Below are 21,821 nucleotides of genomic sequence, written 5' to 3' on the forward strand. Positions count from 1 at the left end.
TATCTGTAGAATGTGGTTTTTAAAAATCACAGTTTTCAGTGAAATGATTGCTCTTAAGAACTTATAATAGTTCGTCATATAATTGAGAACACATTTTGCTAAGTATTGTGGTAGCATTTAGCTGGATATATTGATGGTTTTCTGTGCTCTTGTAATCACTGAAAATTATCATTTTTGCATTGCATTATCTCAGGTGTTTTTATATTTTCTTTTCAGCCTGGAATCTGAAATTTAATTTGGCTCATGAATGTGGCTACTCCATTTCAGAATTAAATGAAGATGACAGGAGAAAAGTAGAAGAGATCAAAGCAAAGTTGTTTGCTAATGAGAGAACAACTGACTTGTCCAAGGTATAAAAGAAATCTAGAAATGAAGAGAGAAAATGTGAAAGAAAGGGCAGTATAGAGTTGGTATCTCTTACTTGGGCATTGATGACATGGGCTGAGTCATTAATAGTCTTTGGATAAAGTGTTAGAAGTCTTATTTCTTTAAAATTAATATTTAAGTATTAGGTTCAATAGTTTTTGATTACTTCCAAACTCATCTATTGAAAAAAAAAATGACCTCCTTAGGAAAATAAGAATAAATTTGCCTTGTCATTTGTATTTTCTCATGAAGGTGATAACTTGGGGTACAGAAGTCCAGCCATATTCAGATATATATTATCTACTTAAGAACATAGAGCTATAATAACGTATGTTTAAATGATTTTCTTTTCTATAGTACTTACTTTGCTTCAGTTGTGAACCATTTGATACATAGTAAAGAAAATATATATGAAACATATAAAACATATAATGAATAAAGAAAATAAAAATAATTTCTATATATATTAGCCCACTAACTTGAAAAATGGAATGTTACCAAATACCATTGAAGTCCTTTGTGTCTTCATCCGGACATGTACTGATTTTCTCTTGTTGTTCAGTGTAGTTTTAATTTCTTTAATAGATGGAATTACTCAGAAAATTCTGAGAATTACTTTTTTCACACAGACTTGGGTTTTTGAGATTGCTCTGTGTCAATGGGTGTAGTTTTAGTTTATTCATTTTTAGTACTGTAAGTATTCTAGTGTAAGACTATATCATAGTTTGTCTCTTCTCTTGTGGATACAGCATTTGGTCCGCTTTCATGAATAGTAATGGGGTACAGTAGTACCTGACTTACAGGGTTTTGATGTGGGTTATATGAGATAATGCTTAGTGGAATATGTGGTATCTAGTTCTCAATAATTTGCAGTTATTATTACTATTAATACTATAAAACTGATAATGCATAGACTTTATGACCTAATTCATAGTTTCTTAGAAAATTTTTTGTCAGTGATACAGCATAATTATTTGGCTTATCTCTTTTGGAAAAGTTTTTTAAAAGTATAAATTAGGTGTTGTTTGGGTGGCTCAGTGGGTTAAGCCTCTGCCTTCGGCTCAGGTCATGATCTCAGGATCCTGGGATCGATCCCCGCATCGGGCTCTCTGCTCAGCGGGGAGCCTGCTTTCCACCCCTCTCTCTGCCTGCCTCTCAGTCTACTTGTGATCTCTCTCTGTCAAAAAAATAAATAAAATCTTTAAAAAAAAAAGTATAAATTAGATTGGATTTTAGATTTATATATATATTTGAAATCATCACCATCATCCCATTTCCAGAAACTTTTCATCTTACAAGAGTGAAACTTTGTACTTGTTAAATAATTTCTCTCCATTCTACCCTCCTGCCAGCCCCTGGTAAGCACCATTCTGTCTTTATGATTTTTTTAAAGATTTATTTATTTATTTGGCACACACAGAGAGAGCAAGCACAAGTAGGGGGAGCAGCAGAAGGAGAGGGAGAAGCAGGCTCCCCACTGAGCAGGGACCCCCACTGTGGGATTTGATCCCAGGACTCTGGAATCATGACCTTAGCTGAAGATAGATGTTTATCTGACTGAGCCACCCAGGCACCCCTATGATTTTTTTTTAAAGATTTTTTAAAAAATGTATTTATTTTAGAAAGAGAGCACGAGTGGGGCGAAGGGCAGGAGGAGGAGCAGACTCCCTGCTGAACAGGGAGCCCGACTTGGTGCTCCATCCTGCAACTCTGGGACTGTGACCTGAGCTGAAAGCAAACACTTAACAGACTGACCCACTCAGGCGCCCCATCCATTTACTTTTAATCTATATGTGTCTTTATACTTACAGTGGCTCTCTTGGGAGGCCTGGGTGACTCAGTCAGTTAAGCATCTACCTTTGGCTCTGGTCACAATCCCAGAGTCCTACGATCTAGTTGCGCATTGGGCTCCTTGCTTGGCAGGGAGCCTGCTTCTCCCTCTGTCTGCTGCTCCCCTGCTTATGTTCTCCATCTCTCTCTTTTTCTCTGATAAATAAAATCTTAAAAAAAAAAAATAAAGTGACTTCCTTGGGGTACCTGGCTGGCTCAGTTAAGTGTCCAGCTCTTACTATTGGCTTATTATCAGGGTTGTGAGATTGAGTGCCACATGGGACTCTGTGCTGGGTGTGGAGCCTGCTTAAGATTCTCTCTCCTTGGGCTCCTGGGTGGCTCAGTGGGTTAAGCCGCTGCCTTCGGCTCAGGTCATGATCTCAGGGTCCTGGGATCGAGTCCCGCATCGGGCTCTCTGCTCGGCAGGGAGCCTGCTTCCTCCTCTCTCTCTCTCTGCCTGCCTCTCTGCCTACTTGTGATCTCTCTCTGTCAAATAAATAAAAATTTAAAAAAAAAAATCTTTAAAAAAAAAAAAGATTCTCTCTCCTTCTCTCCTCCAACCCCCACCCTTTAAAAATTTAAATAGATAAAGTGGATTTTTTTTTTGGCATTGTTTTTCCATTTATTAGACAACCCTGGGCTTGTTCACTTGAAACCTCCTTTCTAGTGGTAGATGTAGATAGATATAGATGTAGATAGATATGAAAAGCTCAACATATATATATTCATATATACATATGCTTTTGTGTGTACATATGTGTATGTATGTATATTCTAAATTTTACTTCCTTAAAGTTTGTTCGGCAGAGGGGGAAAAGTTTAAAATTCACTCTAGGCTAAAAGCCAGTAAACAAAAGTAGTACACTTTTTGTTTGTGGCTCTGGTGTTGGATTCGTGGCTCCATCGAAAACTTACTTTTAAGTCTTAGAAATGTCACCTAAACTTTTGGTTCTTGGTTTCAACATGTATAAAATAGAAATGTTAATGACATCTACTTTCTAAGGTTTTGCTAAGTATTAAGTTATATTGTGCACATAAAATGGTTAGCAACCCTAACACATAGGAACACTCCCAAAATTATTTACTGTTATTATTATTCTCAATGAAAAGCCCAATGGGACAGGAACTATTGTCCCACTTACTAAAATGATATTTTAACTTTATTTTCAGGCTTTGTTATATCACCCCTACTTGTAATCATGGGCTGAATATTTAATTATAAATTTTATTTTTATTCTTTAGAAATGTTATTTTATTTTAATTCAATTAATTAAGATATAATGTATTATTTGTTTCAGGGGTACAGGTCTGTGATTGATCACTCTTACATAATACCCAGTGCTCATTACAACACATACCCTCTCAAGTGTCCATCACCCACTTACCCATTCCTATACCCTCATCCCCTCTAGCAACCCTCTTTACCTATGATTATGGTTTGTCTCCCTCTCTGGTTTTGTCTTGTTTCATTTTTTTCCTCTCTTCCCCTATGATCCTGTTTTGTTTCTTTAATTCCACATATGAGTGAGATCATATGATAATTAATTATCTTTCTGTTATTGACTTATTTTAGCATAATACCCTCTAGTTCCATCCATGTCATTGCAAATAAAGTGCCTTTCTCATAGATAACAGGTAGTAAGATCTTGTTTTTTGATTCACTCTGACAATCTTTGTGTTTTTTTATTTTACTATTTTTAAAAAATATTTTATTTATTTATTTGACAGACAGGGATCACAGGTAGGCAGAGAGACAGGCAGAGAGGAGGAAGCAGGCTCCCTGCTGAGCAGAGAGCCTGATGTGGGACTCGATCTCAGGACCCTGGGATCATGACCTGAGCCGAAGGCAGAGGCTTTAACCCACTGAGCCACCCAGGCACCCCCATCTTTGTCTTTTAATTAGTGTACTTAGATCATTGATTTTCAAAGTTATTACTGGTATAGTTGGAGTAATATCTACCATATTGACTACTGTTTTTATTTGTTGCCCTTGTTCTTCATTCCAGTTTTTGTCTCCCTGTCTTTTGTGTTTTAATTAAACATTATATTTTCTCTCATTTCTTAGCATATCAGTTACACTTTAAAAAACTAAAAAATTGTTTTTAACCTTTTTTTAGTGGTTGCCCTAGAATTTATAGAACATTCATAACTAGTTGAAGTTCATTTTCAAATAATACTAAGCACTTCAGGTAGTGTGAGTACCTTCTAATAACAAAAGACAGTTTGATACTTGAATAGTACAGCAGTGAGGGGAACCACTTCCCCACACAGTTGAAATTCTGCATATAACTTTTGACTCTCTCAAAGCTACTAATAGCCGACTGTTGGTCAGAAGCTTACTTAATGATAGCATAATCACTTAATATTTTGTACAGTATGTGTATTATATACAATATTTTTCAAAAAAACATATAAAGAAAATGTTACCATCATAAGGAAGAGAAAATACATTTATAGTACTGTATTTATCAAAAAAGTCACTGTGTAAGTGGATCCACGCTGTTGTTCAAGGGTCAACTATAGTCCTGATTTCTTCCTCCCGTCCCTTGTGTCATTTTGTCATTTGTTCATACACATATATACATACACACAAGCAATAGTTTGAACAGATTATTATCTGTTAGATCAATTAAAAGTAAAAAAAAGTATGTGTGTGATTTTTCTTTTAACTATCACTTAGTCCTTCTTTGATGTTCTTCCTTTTATGTAGATCCAAGTTTCTGACTATATTTTTCTTTAAAGTACTTCTGCTAACATCTGTTGCATGGCAAATCTGCTGGCAACAGAGTCCCTCAATTTTTGTTTGTTTGGGAAACCCTTCATTTCTTCTTCAGTTTCAAAGATAATTTCATAGAGTAGAGAATTCCAAGTTTGTATTTTTATTTTCCTCAACACTCGAATATTTTATTCTCTTCTTTTCTTGTTTGTATAGGTTCTGAGGATAAAGTGAATGTAATTCTTTGTTTCTCTATAGATAAGACTTTTTTTTTAATACCAAATAACTTCTTTCAGTATTTTTTCTTTATTATTTTTTTCTTAAGATTTTGTTTATTTGTTTGAGAGAGAGAGAGAGAAAGAGAGAGCACAAGCACTTCTCCCTCTGGTCAGCAGAGGGAGAAGCAGACTCCTCACCAAGCAGGGAGCCTGATGCAGGGACTCCATCCCAGGACCCTGGGATCATTACCAGAGCCTAAAGCAAATGCTTAACCCACTGAACCACCGAAGTGTCTCTCTATTTTTTTTTTTTTTAATGTTTGATTTTCTGTACTTTGAAATGTTATACCTATGTGTAATTTTGCGGGGCATTTAGCCTGCTTTGTGTTTTGTAGCTTCCTGAATTTGTACTTTGGTGTCTGACATTAATTTGGGGGAAATTTTTAGCCATTTAAAAAAATGTTTTATTTATTTATTTGTCAGAGAGAGAGAGAGCTCACACAGTGGGAAGTGGGGGATGGCAGGCAGAGGGAGAAGCAGACTCTTCACTGAGCAAGAAGCCTGATTCCAGACTCAATCCCAGAAAACTAGGGTCATGATCTGAGCTGAAGGCAGATGTTTAACCCACCTGAGCCGCCCAAGTGTCCCTAGTCATGGTTATTTTTTCAAGTATTTCTACCATTCCTTTCTTCTCTTTTTGTTATTTCCATTGCTCATGTGTTACACCACACCTGTTATAGTTGTCATAGAGTTCTTTGATGCCCTGTTCTTTTGTTTGTTTTTCAGTCTTTGCTTTGCCTTTCAGTTTTGGAGCTTTTTGTTGAGATACCTTTATGTTCAAGATTCATTCTTTAGCCAAGTCTGGTAATAATGTAATAAGCCCATCAAAGGCATTCTTCATTTCTATTAAAGTGTTTGTTCTATAGCATTTCTTTTTCATTCTTTCTTAGGATCTCTATCCTCTTGCTTACGTTGTCCTTAGCTGCTGTTCATTTTATCCATCAGAGCTCTTAGCATATTTATCATCCTTGTTTTAAGTCTCTGATCTGATAATTTCAGCATTTTAAAAAAATTTTTTATTTTTTATAATCATATAATATATTTTTATCCCCCGGGGTACAGGTCTACAGGTCTGTGAATCGCCAGGTTTACACACTTCACAGCACTCACCATAGCACATACCCTCCCCAATGTCCATAACCCCACCCCCCTTCTCCCAATAATTTCAGCATCTTGACATGTCTAGTTTTGATGCTCTATTTTTCTTTTCAACTAGGTTTTTTTTTTTTTTTAATTTGTTTTTTTTTTTTTTTTTTTGCTTTGTAGTATCCTGTTCTGGGGCCTGTGGCTGGTATATTACATGCAGATTATGACCCACTGAATAAGGAGACATTAGCTATGCTCACAGGACTGGCAGATCACTTCCTTAGCATCCAAACTCCCACTTTGGGGGAGGGAAAACCCCAAGATCATTTTTATTGAAGATGCAGTTTCAGTACACTCACACAAAGGGAGTTAGATTCCAGCATTTGTTACTTATAGATCCCAGAAGCAGGGGTCTTTCGTGGGTGGGTGGCTCTGAGTAGGGGCAAGGGGCAGTCACTGAGCTGAGAGAAAGGCAGTCCTTTGTCCCAGGTCTGAACAAGCAGGAGGTAGAGAACAGGGTCACAGATATCTATTACCTATGAGGTAGTTGAGCAGAGGTCACTAACTTCATAGTCTTAACTCTAAGTAGTTCTTTTAAAAGCTGCCTGAGGGAAACAAAGTGGAGACTTCTGGAGGGGAATCCTAAGCTCAGGTCCTTATCTAACTGTCCAGACTCTGGGTGTGAGTAGGGTTGTCATACTGTAAAATGCCTAGGCAGCAACTCAAAATAGCTTTTTTCTCATCACAATTGACCCTGTGATGCCTCGGCATTAGTCTTTAGGGAAAACCATGGGCATGGTCTAGTTGGTGGAGATGTTAAAAGCCACTGGCAGGGTTTTGGTCACCTAGCTCATGAAACATTTGAGCAAAGCCAAAATGCCAGTCAACAATATCAATAGACAAATGGTAGTTTAAAATCCTGTCTGTAACCATCTCTCCATTTGTCAGGGTCCAGCTAAGAAAAGCCCATGGACAGGTTTAAGGTAAGTATCTGATTAAAAACTTAGGAAAGATTATGGAATATTTGTACCTATTAGGCCACCTTTTGTAAATTAGTCTAAATTTGTCCAGAATTACTAATACATATGCAGTAGGTGATGCACTCTACAGTGTATGTACCCCCTTCCTTTACCAATAAGGAATGTAAAGTGCTTATCCTAAACACTTCGCACTAAAGAACCTTTTGTGAAGTCTACGCTTTGGGGTAGCAGTCCAGTGTATTCAGCCAGGGGGGCTGACAGGTTAGTGTTTGCCTTAATAATTTGTTGTTGTGTGCCTAGTGCGTTGGTGTTCCCCACAAGGGACAGTAGCAGATCTATTTTCAACATAATGAGAATGCATTCTGAATGCTTTTGACATGAGGGGACAGAAAGACAGACGGGGGTTCCTGTTTATTAGGTTGTAAGGGTTGTGCCAGTGTACCGAAATACATTAATGTGAACAGACAGGACTCCTAGGGGACCAGCAAGGAGGCAGATGTGTTGGAGTTTGAAGGAAGAAGTGCATGTATGGAGAACCATAAATGGACTGGACTCGCAGTGAACACTGACTGTTTCATTGTGGAAGCTGGAGTAAGTTAGAGTTCCCCTAAGTGAGTAGGCTTCAGGGCCCAAGACTGTGGGGTTTATGCTCTTTGGGACAAGATATATGTTCTGTTCATTTTTGTGGTGTTGGTGCCTGCACAAATAGGTGGAACTACAAAGAGCTTGTGGGGTCTCCTGCCAGATGCCACGTACTGTCCCGCAAAGTGTCCTGCATTGGAACAGTTGAGCACCACAGAGAGTGGTCTGGCAAACTACAGAGATGTGTGGGATACCTTTTGGTGGGCAGATGAGCATAGGCTAGGCTAATGTTCAGTAATGTGCCCAGCAATTACAGTGGCTCAATAAATGAGCCCTAGTTCTTGCCCATGGGATAGAAATAGACTATTGGAGGGCTTCAGTGGGAGGATTGTGGAAAGCTGAGTGGTGACAGTGGGAAAAGGTCTCCTTGGGGTCGTGAGGGAGGTGACCTTATAGCTATGGTCCTGTGAGAGTGTTGGGGGGGATGCTCTGGCGGTAGCATCCGCAACCAGAGTGGTTCTTCCAGTAGAGATTAAGTTTACTAACCCCCAGTAAAAAGCTTGGACCAATCTAATGGGTATGATGAGGGCCAGTAACTAAGTGAAATGTTTAAAGGGGCCTCTGTAAGTTTATGAGTCTTGACAGATACCTTGGCCTTTCAAAGCTCAAAATTGCAGTGGAGACCAGCCTGGGAGTCATAGGGCTGCTTCACACTCAGGCAGCAAGCGTGTAGTAAATAAGGGGGCCTTGGGGTAAACACATAATTTAATGTGTTTAATGGACAGAATACCACTCGGGGGGTCATGTTCCCAGTTGTCATCTCTACTATTGTGGAAGGTTTTAGAGGTAGCATTTGGGATGAAGTTTTGTCCCATGCCATCATGGGCTAGGGTATTGTCATCTCCAGTGTTGTTGGACTGGAGAGAGCCATCCCAGAGGAGAGTGGTTCTTCTAGGTACCCACCCAGGAGGGGAACTGAGGGGCCCAGGAACATAGATTTCAGGGTCACATAGATTTCAGATGTCCTGGTTAAGGTTTGCTAGCATCATCATAAACATCTACTGGTATTGCAATTTTTAGTTAACTTTCGAGGTTCTTGGGAGAGTATACCTCACAAATGACTGGTCAGTGCTCTTCTCTGAGGCTTAGGACACCTCCTCCATAAGTAGTAAAGATTGGAGGCATATGTGTAGCCTTAATATAAAGAAAGTGTAGTTAAATGCTTCTGACAGTTTAATGTTTGATCCTGTATTACTGGGGATAGGTCTGAACTGCATAAGCCTATTAGCCAGTTAGGGTTGGAATTGGGGCAGTGCTACAGCTGGTGGCCTTTAAGCATTTATGCCTTTGATTCCACTTAAGATTGTGGGCTTGAATCTCCTGGCATTTCAGCTGCATTGCAGGTGCAGCCACTCCAGGGCTGACTTCAGCACACACCATCTTCCCATCCTGGGGTACAGTTGTGAGCCAGTGCTGTTTGCTTCCAGCAACTTTCTAGTGTTGTCTTTCTGGGGTCAAGGAGAAGCTTCATGACCCCCATGGTACAAAGGCACAGAGTTAGGCCAATAGTAACACGCATCTGCATTTTATAGTTTTGTCCTTCTCACTGCCTCATGAGAAGATATATTATGGGGCCCTTGTGGATCAGCAGCTCATTGGTGGCCTCTTCGAAGTGGGGTAGGGCCAAGTGTTATGACCATGTCACCATGATGTCATCCCGTATTGTTGGTATCAAACAGGAGGAGTGCCTCTTCGCTGCTTTGAGTGGGTCCAGGTGCAATTACTTCCACTTTCTTATGGTTAGGAGAAATGAGCCATTGACTGAAGCCACTATACATTGGAATTTACATATCAATTAAGTAAGTGTGGTCCAGCAGCAGCACAGAACTTCTACTGGGCCAGCACTGTCTGTGACTAGGAGAGGTAACCGTCTGTCGTCAGTCAGGTTGCTAGGGAAGACTGGAAAGTGAGATGATTGACCTTTCAAATCTGTAATGTTGGGGGAAATGTAAATACTACTGTTTTGTAAGATAAAGGTATCAGATTGCCCCATGTTAACAACTATAGGCAGCATGGTCAGATAAGCCTAGCTGGTATGAGAAGAGTGGTGTCCATATGTTCTATAGTTTAAAATGTTTTAAAGTGCCCCTCCTAGCACGAAGTCCATTTAGGAGTCTATTTGTTGCCTTGTAACTTAAGGAGCAAGGAATTTAAAATACCCTTGTGTTGAATAATGCCAGAAGTCTGTAGCTGCTATGGAAGATGAAGGTCTCATCAGATGCCCTGTTGGCAAGTCCAGTGCTATGTTGTATGAGCAGTAAAATGAGATCCTTGATCTGAATCATTGGTGTCTGGCGGGCTGAATGGGGGCAGGCTATACTTAGGAAAGAAGGAGCTTACTTGTTCCACAGAGCTGTTCATGATGGGTATAGCAGGCAGCAGGCTGGTGAAAGCGTCTACACATGTAATAGTGAAGTGGGTAGCGCCTGCTGACGGAGGATGTGGCGCTGTTGAGATCAACCTGTTGGCAGCTTACTGGGGCTCTCTCCTTGCAGAAGTTAAATGGGGCAGGGCAGTTACCAGTGTTTGGTTTGGGAGCATAATTTGCAGTTTAAAGTGGTGTGTTTGTAGGGGTGGTGGGCCCAAACTGTTGTGGCAGCAGTTCCCTCATGACCCAAAGAGGTATGGTACCATTCAGACAGGGAATAAGGAGTATGGAAGTAGTGACTAAGAGCAGCTGGAATGTTGATGGCGGGTAAATCGGTTTTGTGGTAGTGGGTGGAACTGACAGTTGGTAGAGTGACAGTGGCTGAGAGCCCCAAATCCCTGGTGACCTGAATTTGGTCAAGGGTGTCTGCCTTGGAGTTAGACTCTGGTGTGATAGTATTTGTATGTGCTGAAACATGGGTAACCTTATTTGTGACTGGTGCCAGGGCATTGCCTTTCCAAATTTGGGGCATCCCAAATGGGATAGCCTTGAATATGAAAATCACCCTGTTGCAATTGGTCCGACCAAACAGCTGATATGGTAGCAACTGTCCATTAGTCAATGAAAATAAGAAAAGAGCCTTGAATGGGCAACTGCACTCCATTTGGACCACCACAGATTCAAGGTAGCCAACCTTCACGTACCATCTTTGATTAGCATGCGTTACTGACAGGATGATACATTACCACTCTCCCAATAGGCTGTACCACATCCAGTAGTGGTGCCACCCACGAAGACTACAGAATCCCTGTCTTGTTCTGTCAGCTCTTCCCAGGGACTACCACAGGTCACTAGAGGCTTAAGCAGTGGGAGCACTGTCAGCAGTTCCTCAAGGTCCATTGGCAGTAGGTTGAGGATCCAGGAAGCCACATCCCTCAGTAATGTGGAAAGATTTGCCATGTCAGGTTTAGCCCATTCTAGAAGCTACCATTTCCATTTTAGCAAAGAGGCATTTGTGGCCATGCTGAGCCATTATTGGGTGGCAGACCTTAGGCACAATGTAATAGGAATTTGGGTACACAGTAGAACAGTGTACAGTGAACAGGATCTGTTCCTGTTGAGTTGCCTTTGAAACAAAACCCAATAAACTGCCAGAATTTGATGTTTTAAGGGGGTGTAGCAGGTGACTATGAAGGGCAGCCATGTGGTCTCGAAGCCAAGAGGCAACCAGGGAAAGCGTTTAGTCCGTAGACTCCAGGCTGAATAGTACATAGTGGTCAGTGCCTCAACCTGGAAGAAAGAGCCAGAGGGAACTATGGGTAGGGCTTGATGATTTGACTTTTGTGCCAACTGTAAAACTTGTTGTAGGGCTTCTCCCTGTGGTAGAGGATTTGTGTGTAACTGCATAAATGGTGCTAAGTATGGTGGATATGTGTGGTTTATGTGCCTCCAAAATGTGAAGAGAGCTAAGACATGTTGGGCTTGCCATAGTGTGGTAGGAGTGAATTCTTGGCCTTCAGAGGGCCAGTTAATGCCAAGAAATTTAACAGTTATAACTGGACCTTGAATTTTGTGTGGTGCAGTAGCCCCACCTCTATGTTGTAGTGGGTTATCAGCTGTGTTAAGGCCTTGCGCACCATATCCTCCAAGGAATCTGGGATTCGAATGTCATCTGTATAGTGTCAGACAGTGCAAGGGGACACTGTAAGGGCATCTGTGTCTTGCTGGCAAAGATTGTATGTAATGGCTGGGTTGTTAAGTTAGCTCATAGGCAGCTGGGTAAAGGTATGTTGGATCCCTGTGGCTGAGATTTCTCAGTGACTGACACTAAATAATACATACCAGCTAGATGGCTCTACTATGTGTTAGAATTGGCCCTCTAAGATCAACTTCTGTAACATCTGACATATTGGACCCAGCAGCTAGTCTCCCCTCCTGGCCTAAATGTAGGGGAATTCTCCTTGGCTCCCAAGACCTGATAGCCTATACCTCTAGTCCCTGTTTGTGAAAAAGAGGCAGAACCCTACCTTCCTGGTTAGCTCACTGTGGCTCAATTCTGGAACTTCGCATGAGTAGAGTGGATCACATCCAGACCTGACACCCAATGGACTCTCCTTTAGAGACTAATAGGAAAACTTACTGCCTCAGACTAGGGCCTGTTGGCCAGTCTCTGCAGTTTAGTCTGACCTTTTATAGGACTGACAATTAGGGTGGGGATCCACAGCAACAATCAGCAGCAGCATAAAGCAATGCCACAGACCACCAGCAAGCAGTTCTTCCTTCCCAGAGAGGCCAAGCAGTTTGGGAGAGGAAGTTAGTGACCAAGTCACAACTCAAAAACTTTATATGGGGTTACAAACTGCACTCACACTCCCATCCTGGTCACCAGTTGTGTTGTGGTCCCGGAGCTGTATTAAATTAAGAATATGCAGATTATGACCTGCTAAATGAGGAGGGGCAGACCACCAACACAGAGCTGGCAGGTAGCTCCCTCAGCATTCGAGGGTTTTGACTTGGGGAAGTGAAAACCCCAGGGTCATTTTGATTGAAGATGCAGATTTTACTGTCACACGAAAGAAGTAAGATTACAAGATCTCTTATTCCTTGCAGATTCCGGAAGTGGGGGTGAGGGTAGGGAAGGCATTGAGTGAGCCAGAGGAAGGGCAGCCCTCCATCCTAGATCATGAGTGAGCAGGAGATAGAGAGCAGAGTAGCAAACACCTGTTACTTATAAGGAAGTTGGGGCAGAGGTCACTAACCTTTCATGGGCTCAACTATAAATGGGTATTACAAAAGATGTCCAGGGGAAACACTGGGGATGTCTGGTTGGGAATCCTAAAGGTCCTCTCTAACTGTCCAGACTGAGTGTGAACAGGATTGTCCCACTGGAAAATGCTGAGCTGGCAAGTCACAGTAGCTATTTTCTCATCATATATGCCTTGTAATTTTTTATTCATAGGGAGACACAGTGTATCAGGTAAATAGGCCTTGAGTAATGTGGTAGTAAGGTATGTGGAGAAGGAAAGCATTCCTATGATTAGATCTCAGTCTTTTTTTTTTAAAGATTTTATTTATTTATTTGACAGAGATCACAAGTAGGCAGAGAAGCAGGCAAAGAGAGAGGAGGAAGCAGGCTCTCTGCTGAGCAGAGAGCCCGATGCGGGGCTCGATCCCAGGACTCTGGGATCATGACCTGAGCTGAAGGCAGAGGCTTTAACCCACTGAGCCACCCAGGCGTCCCTAGATCTCAGTCTTTTAGTGAACTTATACTTCTTAAAATATTTCTCAGCATTTTTCCTCTGCTGTTATGTGGAACAGAATGACTAGAATGGTGTGGAAGGTGTATTTTCCTTCTCCCATATGGAATACTTGAGTTGACTAGACCTGGGAATTTTCTTTCACCCATGTCGGTTAGGCTTTGATAATTCCCCAGCGGATTAGGCTCTTGTTTATTAGTCTCTCCTGAGTGCAGGCCTTGTTAACAACAGAGTGGTCTGGGGTATTTCAGATTATTTCCTTTTCTCCTCTCAAAAGCATGCAGGGATTTTTCTCCAGTATTTATTGTGAGAACCTGGTCAATCTTCTGGTGGTAAAACTCCCAAAAATGGGGTGCCTGGGTGGCTCAGTGGGTTAAAACCTCTGCCTTCGGCTCAGGTCATGATCTCAGGGTCCTGGGATTGAGTCGCGCAGTGGGCTCTCTGCTCAGCAGGGAGCCTGCTTCTTCCTCTCACTCTGCCTGCCTCTCTGCCTGCTTGTGATCTGTCTGTCAAATAAATAAATAAATAAAAATCTTAAAAAAAAAAAAAAAAAACCTCACAAAAATACTAGGGTACCCCTATGACTGGGTTCCGTGTCTAGTTTTCAATTTTCAGACTTGTCCATACTGAGCCTCCAGAAATTCATCTACTGTTGAGGTTTTCCTACCCCAGCACTAGTTCCCACAGTGGTTTCCGTTCAGTGGTCTCTGTGCCTGTTAGCCTGGACTCCCTGTATTTGCTTTTCTTCCTGGGGACAGTGATTTTCCCTGTATCCTTACTTACGGATCCAAGAAGAGTTGTTCGTTTTTCAGTCTGTTGTTAGGAAACAGTGGCATCTTCCTAGGTTCATACATAAGGAACCAGAAATCAAAAGTCCCTGAGATAGCCCTCTATCAACCTTTTGGTACATTTCATGGCAAAAAGTTGCAGAAGAACATAATGTGATTCAGATATTTATATGGGTAAGTCTTTGAAACTGTTGAATAATGGATAAGTCCCATGCTATCTAAATACTTATCTAATGCATAAAAGAAAATAAAAAATTTACAGTTAATTTGAGAATACTGATACGTGAGAATGTTGATACAAAAATTTTAGATTCTTCAAAAGAGAATTACGTAAGAGTCTTTGACAGCAGTTATAATGTCTCCTCTTTTTTTTCTTTGAGATTCTTTTTATTTCTTTTTTAAAAAAAAATTTATTAACATATATTATTTGCCCCAGGGATACAGATCTCTTTTTAATTTATTAAGGAAAATGGATTTTCTCACCTAATGAATTCCTAGAGGTGAAGATTTCCTTCCCAGCATTTTAATAATTGTAATTTTTTTTTGCAGTCCATTTTAAGCAGCCTCACATCAGTGACTTCTTTTCATTTTCTGTCTTACCAGTTAGAAAATGGAATGGTTTTTCTACACCAGATTATAGGGATAAGATTATTGGAACTATTTGACCTGATTGAACAGCCATTTTTATGTCTGGATATATTATAAAACTCCATACAGAAAGGGAAATCCATTCAGCATAAAAAGGTCAAGTAAATATTCACACTGTGGTTTCATTACAGGCAATAGGTTTTCATAAAAAATGAAGGCTTCAGGCACCTGGGTAGTTACATATGTGTGGCCATTTGTTTTATAATGGCCAGAGTTCTGTGCTTTCTGCCTAATTCTTTAGTAGTAGGAACAGATTGGCAGGTAGGAAGTAATGTCTCCTCTTTCATTTCCAATCTTTTTTTTAATAATCGTTTTTTTTAAACATCTTAATTTAATTTTATTTTTTTCAGTGTTCCAAGACTCATTGTTTATGTACCACACCCAGTGCTCCGTGCAATACATGCCCTCCTTAATATCCACCACCAGGCTCACTCATCCCCCCACTCCCCTCCTTTCCAAAACCCTGTTTGTTTTGCAGAGACTTATTTACTAAAAAAGAATCTTTTCTTTTTTTTTTCTGTAGTCTAGCTAAAGGTTTGCTAATTTTCTTTTCAAATTTTAATTTTTTCTTTTATTATTATGCTCTCTATTTAGTTTACTTATGCTCTAATTTTTAAAAAATTTCTTTTCAGTGTAACAATTCATTTTTTATGTACCACACCCAGTGCTTCATGCAATATGTGCCCTCCATAATAGCCATCACCAGGCTCCCCTACCCTCCCACCCCCTGCCCCTTCAAAACCCTCAGATTGTTTTTCAGAGTCCATAGTCTCTCATGGTTCATCTCCCACTCCAATTTCCCTCAACTCCCTTCTCCTCTCCATCTTCCCATGTCCTCCGTGTTATTTGTTATGCTCCATAAATAAGCGAAACCATATGATAATTGACTCTCCCTGCTTGACATACTTCACTCAGCATAATCTCTTCCAGTCCCATCCATGTTGCTACAAAAGTTGGGTATTCATCCTTTCTAATGGAGGCATAATACTCCATAGTGTATATGGACCACATCTTCTTTATCCATTCATCCATCAAAGGGCATCTTGGTTCTTTTCACAGTTTGGCGACCGTGGCCATTGCTGCTATGAACATTGAGGTAGTACAGATGGTCCTTCTTTTCACTGCATCTGTATCTTTGGGGTAAATACCCAGTAGTGCAATTGCAGGGTCATAGAGAAGCTCTATTTTTAATTTCTTAAGGAATCTCCACACTCTTCTCCCAAGTGGCTGCACCAGTTTGCATCCCCACCAAAGTGTAAGAGGGTTCCCCTTTCTCCATATCCTCTCCAACACGTTGTTTCCTGTCTTGCTAATTTTGGCCATTCTAACTGGTGTAAAGTAGTATCTCAATGTGGTTTTAATTTGAATCTCCCTGATGGCTAGCGATGATGAACATTTTTCATGTGTCTGATAGCCATTTGTAGGTCTTCATTGGAGAAGTGTCTGTTCATGTCTTCTGCCCATTTTTTTTAAATTTTTTATTTTTTATAAACATATATTTTTATCCCCAGGGGTTCTGCCCATTTTTTGACATGGTTATCTGTTTTGTGTGTGTTGAGTTTGAGAAGTTCTTTATAGATCCTGGATATCAGCCTGTTGTCTGTACTGTCATTTGCAAATATCTTCTCCCATTCCGTGGGTTGCCTCTTTGTTTTGTTGACGGTTTCCTTTGGTGTGCAGATGATTTTGATCTTGATGAAGTCCCAAAAGTTCGTTTTCGCTTTTGTTTCCTTTGCCTTTGGAGACATATCTTGAAAGAAGTTGTTGTGGCTGATATTGAAGAGGTTACTGCCTATGTTCTCCTCTAGGATTCTGATGGATTCCTGTCTCAGGTTGAGGTCTTTTATCCATTTTGAGTTTATCTTTGTGTACAGTGTAAGAGAATGGTCTAATTTCATGCTTCTACATATAGCTGTCCAATTTTCCCAGCACCATTTATTGAAGAGACTGTCTTTTTTCCACTGTATATTAGTTTTATCCTTCTGCTAACTTTGGGTGCTTTTTTTTCCCCCCTAGTTCCTTGAGGTACAAAGTTAGGTTCTTTATTAGGTATCTTTATTGTTTTAGATAGGCATTTATAACTATAAAGTTCCCTCTTAGTACTGCTTTTGCTACATCCCATTAGTTTTAGTGTGTTGTATTTTTGTTACTTGTCTCAAGATATTTTCTAACTTCTCTCTCTTTTTTTTAAAAAAGATTTTATTTATTTCTTTGACAGACAGAGATCACAAGTAGGCAGAGAGGCAGGCAGAGAGAGAGGAAGGGAAGCAGGCTCCCTGCTGAGCAGAGAGCCCAATGCAGGGCTCGATCCCAGGACCCTGAGACCATGACCTGAGCCGAAGGCAGAGGCTTTAACCCACTGAGCCACCCAGGCGCCCCCTAACTTCTCTTTTGATTTCTTCTTTGACCCATTAGTTGTTCAAGAGTATGTTGTTTAATTTCTACATATTAGTAAATTTTTTAGTTTTCTTTCTATCACTGAGTTCTGGTTTCATTCCATTGTGATCAGGAAAGATAGTTGGTATGATATTTGTCCTCTTGAGTTAAGACTTATTTGACCACATAAATTCCTAACCTGAGGAATGTTCCATGTACATTTGAGAAGTAAGTATATTTTGCTTTATGTTTAGTTATCTGTATATGTCTGTTAGGACCATTTGGTCTGTAATACTGTTCAGTTCCACAGTTTCTTTACTGAATTTTCTGTCTGGATGTTCTGCCCATTACTGAAAGTAGGCTATTGAAGTTTGCTACTATATTTATTGCTATGTTTCTCCCTTCAGTTCTTATATTTGCTTTATATATTTAGGTGCTCTGATGTTGGGTGTATGTATATATAATTGTTATTTCTTCTAGATGAATTGACCCTTTATCATTATATGATGACCTTCTTTGTCTCTTATGACAGTTTTTTATTTTATTTTGTCTGATGTTCGTATGGCCACTTTTGTGCCCTTTTGGTTACCATTTGCATGGAGTATCTTTTTTTTTTTTAAGATTCTTGTTTATTTGAGAGAGAGGGGGGGAGAGAGAAAGAGCACAAGCATGGGGAGGGGCAGAGGGAGAGGCAGATTCCCCCCAGTGAGCAGGGAGCCCGATGTGGGGCTCAGTCCCAGGACTTCAGGATCATGACCTGAGCCAAAGGCAGACGCTTAACTGACTGAACCCCTCAGACATCACTTCGTGGAGTATCTTTTTGCAGCCTTTTACTTTAAGTCTATATGTGTCCTTTAAACTAAAGTAAATCTGTTGTAGACAGCATGTAATTGGATCTGCTTTTTCATCCATTCACCCATTCTGTCTTTTGATAGGGCGAGTTTAATCCACTTATATTTTAAGTAATTATTGATAGGGAAGGAGTACTCTTGCCATTTTGTTAATTGTTTTCTATCTGTCTTTTGTCCCTTTTCTCTTCACTGGTTGTCTTTCTCCGTAATTTGTAAATTTTTTGCAGGGATGGGCTTTGGTTGCCTTTTTTTTTTCTTTATTATCTGTAGGTTATTTCTTTGTGGCTATCATGAAAGTTTACACATAACACCTTATAGTTACAGCATAGACAACAAAGGCAAAAATAGGCAACTGTGACACATCAAATTAAAAAGCTTATGCACATGGTTGCCTGGGTGGCTCAGTTGTTGGGTTTCTGCCTTTGGCTTGGGTCGTGGTCCCGGGTCTGGGAATCAAGCTCCGCATTGGTCTACCTGCTGGGTGGGAAGCCTGCTTCTCCCTCTCCCACTCCCCCTGCTTGTGTTCCCTCTCTTGCTGTGTCTCTCTCTGTCAAAAAAATAAAATCTTAAAAAAAAAAAAAAAAAAGAAGCTTCTGCACAGCAAAGAAAACAGTCAATTGGGTGAGAAAGCAAATTATGAAATGGGAGAAAATATTTATAAACCACACATCTTATAATGGGGTTAATATCCAAAACACATAAGGAACTCCTATACTATAATAGCAAAACTAAACCTGACTTAAAAAAAAAAAAATGGCAAAGGCCTAGATAGACATTTCTCCAAAGAAGGATAAGTGTATGATTCTACTTACATAGGATTTCTAAAATAGTTGAACTTATGGGAAGAGTAGAAAGGTAATTGCCAGGGCTGCAGGGCAGAGGCAATGGGGAATTAATGTTCAACTGGTATATCGTTTCAATTATACTAGATGAGCAAGTTCTAGAGATCTGATTCACAATATGGTGCCTATAGTTAACAATACTTTATTGCACACTTAAAAAATGGATGGACCATATACACTATGGAGTATTATGCCTCCATCAGAAAGGATGAATACCCAACTTTTGTAGCAACATGGACGGGACTGGAAGAGATTATGCTGAGTGAAATAAGTCAAGCAGAGAGAGTCAATTATCATATGGTTTCACTTATTTGTGGAGCATAACAAATAGCATGGAGGACAAGGGGTGTTAGAGAGGAGAAGGGAGTTGGGGTAAATTGGAAGGGGAGGTGAATCATGAGAGACTATGGACTCTGAAAAACAATCTGAGGGGTTTGATGTGGTGGGGGGGGTGGGAGATTGGGGTACCAGGTGGTGGGTATTATAGAGGGCACGGATTGCATGGAGGACTGGGTGTGGTGAAAAAATAATGAATACTGTTTTTCTGAAAATAAATTAATTAATTAAAATTTTAAAAAATGGATGGACCTTTGTCAAGAGGGCACATCTCATATTAAGTGTTCTTACCACAATAAAAAATATATTTTAAAAATTTTGTGACAAATATAGATGCAAAAATGTTTAAAATAAATATTAATATTTGGTACTGAGTATCAGGTTTTTGAAAAAAAAATATCTCAAGCAAGTAGGGCTTGATCTAGCAAAGCAGTAATACCTAATTTATAAATCTACATTTTACATTAGTAGGAAAACCACAGTTATTTCAGTAGTCTCCAAATAGGTATTTGGGAATAAAAGTTTAAAAAAAAAACCTGTTCCCAGTTAAAAATACTTCTTTAAATTAGAGTAGAGCAACAATGCCTCGATATAATAAAGAATATGTTTTGAAATTAGCAGTTAGTATAATCAAAGGTCATATACTTTTTTATCCATATAAAACATTGTGACTGATGTTACCAAAAATGGTGAACTCTAGGGCTCCATTCCCACACAAAAAGTCTAACAGGATAGCAAATCTGTCAGAATCAACTTTTGTAAAACTCTGGACTCTAGTCAGAACTTTAGAAGTAAACCAGGAACCATTACTGAAGTAAAAAGCTTTTGCACTTAAGTGAGTGAGTGGTGTGACACCTTAAATTGCCTGCCTGCCATCCCTCAATTTATTGTAGCTTTGAAGATGACAGATCATACTCCTGGTATAGGTTAGTGTTTATGAAGGACACAATGCAAACCTTTTTCTTAACAAATTGTTTTAAAGTGTTTTAACCTGTCTGGCAGCTCCCAGAAGGGGCTAAGAAAGTTTTCCCAGGGCTGGGGCAGCTTCCCTGCCAGGATTTGTTGAAAATAGTTAATGGCCAAAGTATTGGCTAAAGCAACCTAGGCCCAGGGATATCAGGATAAACAGTAAGCACACTGAAGAGCTTGAGAAGGAAGCAGTTGAGAAAGAGTAATACTTGGGGGGAGAGGACTTTCAAAGGCTCCTGCTTATATGGGGGAATTGAGAAGGCCAAGGGCTGGACTTATTCTCAGAAAGGCCTGAGAAGACCCTGAACTTCACTTTGCTAATCTTTCAGGCTTTGTGTTGCACAAGTGAGAAGTGGAGTGTGAAGCAGTGTTTAAATAATATGGCTAAGTAATGAGGAAGTACCCTAACTTGGAGAAAACCAGAAAAGACTGGTAGAGGTTTTTTTTTTTTTTTCCTCTACCCCCCTTGTTCCTTTCCTTCCCTTTCCTTTTTTTCTTTTTGGCTACACATTTTAAGGAAACTCAAAACAGCTGATTATTAAGCTAAGCACATATACACTTCAATGCTACACACAAAAAAGAATACAAACCTTTCGCAAAAGTAATTTAGAAAAGTATCCAACAAACAACAACAATCTACAACAAGTAAAAATAAACCCTAGGCAGGGAGGAGAATCTGATATCCAGAGTTGCCATGTCCATTTTTAACAAATCATGAAATAGTTAAACAAAGTGGTCATTTTCAGGGAAAAAAGTAATTAATAAAAACTGTGTCTGAGGAAGCCCAGGAATTATACTTGTTAGAAAAAGATTTTAAGTCAACGCTCTTAATTATTCTCAAGGAGCTAAAGAAAGCCATGATTTAAAAAACTGAAGAAAACCAAAAAAAGGAGGCTTCATCAAATAGAGACATCAAAAAACAGGATAGAAATCCACTTGAACAAACTGAGGGTTTTAGAGGGGAGGGGGATGGGGAGACGGGGGAGCCTGGTGATGGGTATTAAAAAGGGCACATATTGCATGGAGGACTGGGTGTTATACGTAAACAATGAATCCCGGAATACTACATCGAATACTAAAGATGTATGGTGACTAATATAACACAATAAAAGAAATCCAGTTGAAGGTTTCAGTAGCAGATTTGAGTAGGCAGGACAAAGAATCCATAAATTTGAAGATAATTGAGATTATAAAGTCTGAGACCCAAAAAGAGAAAAGAATGAAGAACAATGAACAGAGCCATGAGATATAATCAATTGCCCCTCACAACCCCAGTACACTTCTTCCTGCCCACAGGTACTGTCTCTGTGCTTTAATAAAACCACCTTTTTCCACCAGAAACAAAACCAAAAAACAGCCATGAGATACCATCAAGCATACCAACATGTGTAATAATGAAAATCCTGGGAGGAGAGAGAAGAAAGAGAAAGGAGCAGAGGTAATATTTGATGAAGAAGTTGTTGAGAACTCCCAAATTTGATGGAAATT

The 21,821-nt window shown here is 39.8% G+C and overlaps 1 protein-coding gene across 8 annotated transcripts in view; it reads left to right on the forward strand.

Annotated features, from left to right (window-relative positions):
- ALMS1 (ALMS1 centrosome and basal body associated protein) overlaps window positions 1-21,821 on the forward strand; it is a 202,152-nt gene that overhangs the window by 62,434 nt on the left and 117,897 nt on the right. For all 8 annotated transcript variants that reach the window (XM_032352471.1, XM_032352467.1, XM_032352468.1 and 5 more), the window contains one exon: window positions 217-350. In XM_032352471.1, the coding sequence (XP_032208362.1) occupies window positions 217-350 (134 nt within the window). The remainder of the gene's footprint in view (window positions 1-216; window positions 351-21,821) is intronic.

This window comes from Mustela erminea, chromosome 7 (assembly GCF_009829155.1).
Source record: "Mustela erminea isolate mMusErm1 chromosome 7, mMusErm1.Pri, whole genome shotgun sequence".
Lineage (NCBI taxonomy): Eukaryota > Metazoa > Chordata > Mammalia > Carnivora > Mustelidae > Mustela > Mustela erminea.